Consider the following 2,874-nt stretch of genomic DNA (forward strand, 5'->3'; position numbering starts at 1 on the left):
AAATGAATTAAGCACAGATTGTGCTTTGTTGGCTTCTTTCCTGACCACAGCAGCTGGGGGAATCACAGTGCTGAAATCAGAAGTGACCAAATGCTCATCGCTTCTAGTTTTAACTTTTGCAGGGATGATAAGCGAACGATGATCACCCTCCTCAATGACACCTGCTATGGCCATCCCAGATTCCCAAAAGGGACAGCAGAGCTTGAAATACATGATGAGGAGGTCAGGTGGAAGGGAGGGGGCGGCCTGTTATGGCACCCATGGAAGTGAACTGGCTGACTTTCCTTCTCTGACATTTTCTTTTGTTTGTGTTGGATAAAGAATGGAAGGATTAGAACCTCTGTCAGGTTTATCATTGTTGTATGTGTCCTCCACTAGGGATTTACTGTCTCTATTTGTTCTGGTGACCATTGTCACTGGGATTGGGCATCTACAATTTAGAATTACCCCTGAAAAAAGCATAAAGGGGAAGTCTTCCAATAAGGAAATTTGTCCTGATGATAACTGCCTCGGTGAGAAATTATTTTACTGTGACAGCCTCACCCGGGACAGAGGCTTTTGGAGGGGACTGAATGCTAGCCTCTTGCCTATGGACTATGGGCCCTGGCATTTGCGGGAGCTACAAGCATTTAGGAAGATATTCTGTTATGTAATGCAAAAGGACATTATTAAGGAGGCCATGATGGTCTCAGCATGCTTGGGACTCAGTGGACCGATGTATGTGAAAGGAATGCTGATTAATGAGATCTGGAAAGCACAGGTCTTTCATCCAATAGTTTATTGTGCTCATTAACACACCTTTGTCTCCTAGCAAACTATTGGGGATGTGTTTATACTTATGTGTATTGTAAGCTGAGTGAGGAGACGGCAAGTCTACCCTGAAAGGTCATATCTCTGAGTCACCAAGTCTGGGTAAATGATTAGTAAACTAGCTCATGTTAATTAGGTTTCTGGTTACAGGTGTATTTTTAGAGTAATATGAGCAGGAGGGGGGAACCTCCTCTTCAACTGTATATAAGACTGTATTCTTGTTCTAATAAACAGTCCATGTTCAGCAACCAAATGAGTATTGTCTTGTTTGTTGTTATCAGCGGTCTGGGAGGAAGCGGTATTTGACGAAAGCACACAAGCGGAGCGTGGGACGTTTTGTCACACTTACCATCTAGAATGGTGATGGGCTTGGGCTCGGTCCAAACCCAAGTTCATGCAAACCTGCGGGAGATTGCCTGCACCACAGCGGACAACATACTCAAAGTGATGGGGATACTCATGACATCAATGACCTATTATGGGCACATGGCCATATTAGGTCAATGTTATCACAAGCCTCCCGTCCCTTTGTATACATGCCTATACATCTCCTGCCTGTAGTTCATTGGTTCAGCAATGGCCACTAACTTCAGACAGAACCCAAGCTCATCCTTACTCCAGACCTAATATCACTTCCTGTTGTATTTTAAGATAGGAATTGAAGGAAAAACTCCCCAAAGGGACAGCAACAACAAAAAAAAAATGAATTTTAACCATTCTCTAAGTTTTGGGGTTTTTTGCAAAGTTTTGCTAGAATTGGATTGGAGTATAAAACAGTGGAAGGTTTATTGAAACATTAGTTGCTTAATGTGGTTGCATCCTTCTCGCAGCCCTTACCCTATTGTCTAGTTTCCCTTTTATCATATACTATTTTATGTTACAGGTGTAGGCTACCAGCATAGTTCTCCAATGGAAAATACTACTTTTCTCTCTGCCAACCTTACCGATATGTCCTTGCTCAAAACTGCTGGCATTGTAAACATGACCTGCTTTATCATCTTAGTACTGAGTCATTGCATCTTCTTCTATTTTGTTGTGGTCATACTTTACGCTTTCTTCACGACTGCTTATATTAAGGAGAAGGCTCGCTATGTCCTCTTCATCCATATGATTCTTAACGATACCCTTTATCTCATAGTGGTCTTTGCCCTTTATATAGCTTACATGTATTATGTTTACATCCCAGCCTCGATCTGCTACATTATGCTAACGATAAGCACATCGACTTTCCGCGTCACTCCCTACAATCTAAGTGTCATGTCTTTGGAACGCTATGTGGCAGTGTGCTTTCCGCTGAGACACACCCAGCTGTGCTCTCCAAAGAGCTCCACCATCACCCTTGCTTGTATTTGGGCAGTAGCATTGATATTTAACCTGGCAGACATTGTTGTCCTGGGCTCCAAGGTTGAGAAGAACTTCTTCTCTCTGTCTGTGATTTGTAGCCGAGAGTCAATGACGGGGACTCGGGAACAAGGCATCATCACACTCTGTAGCATCACCATTAGTTTTTCTGCTGTGGGACTCATCATCATCTACACTTATATACAGGTGGTGCTGGTTGCTCGAAAGGTCGGCTCTGACAAGTCATCGGCTTTCAAGGCTGGAAAGACGATCATGCTTCATGCATTTCAGCTGATGTTATGTATGATGTCCTTCAGCTCTTTTGTCACCGAAACCTACCTGTATAAATATCAAGTCTTTATGAATATTATTAATTATCTGCTCTTCATGTGTCTTCCCCGGCTTCTAAGCCCATTAATCTACGGACTGAGAGATGAAACCTTCCGCAAGTATATGATGACATTCCGATCGGCAGTACCATCAATAGAAGAGGCTTATAAGTAAATTAATATCTGTGATAATTTTTGTTTTGTAAATAAAATCCTGTAGGTATTAAAAATTGTAATGCTTTTCATGCAATATTGTCTTTAATTTGCTTAATTTTGGCTTTATTAGGCCTCAGGATGTGAGGCAAAAAATATGCTTAGCAGACAAAAATTATCCTTGTTTTCCCATGTCTGGAGAGCCACAGGTGGGTCATACAAGCAGCCATAGAGGTGAATG

At 42.1% G+C, this 2,874-nt stretch overlaps 1 protein-coding gene across 1 annotated transcript; it reads left to right on the forward strand.

The window, feature by feature from the left end:
* The first annotated feature begins 1,719 nt into the window (after positions 1-1,719).
* Positions 1,720-2,655, forward strand: LOC141129753 (odorant receptor 131-2-like). Its single transcript, XM_073617839.1, has one exon. The coding sequence runs from the start codon at positions 1,720-1,722 to the stop codon at positions 2,653-2,655; it is 936 nt and encodes a 311-aa protein (XP_073473940.1).
* The last annotated feature ends 219 nt before the right edge of the window (positions 2,656-2,874 follow it).

Source organism: Aquarana catesbeiana, linkage group LG02, assembly GCF_042186555.1.
Source record: "Aquarana catesbeiana isolate 2022-GZ linkage group LG02, ASM4218655v1, whole genome shotgun sequence".
NCBI lineage: Eukaryota > Metazoa > Chordata > Amphibia > Anura > Ranidae > Aquarana > Aquarana catesbeiana.

Excerpts from the sequence above, each read along its gene's own strand:
- LOC141129753 (XM_073617839.1), top strand. The coding sequence starts at position 1,720 with ATGGAAAATACTACTTTTCTCTCTGCCAACCTTACCGATATGTCCTTG.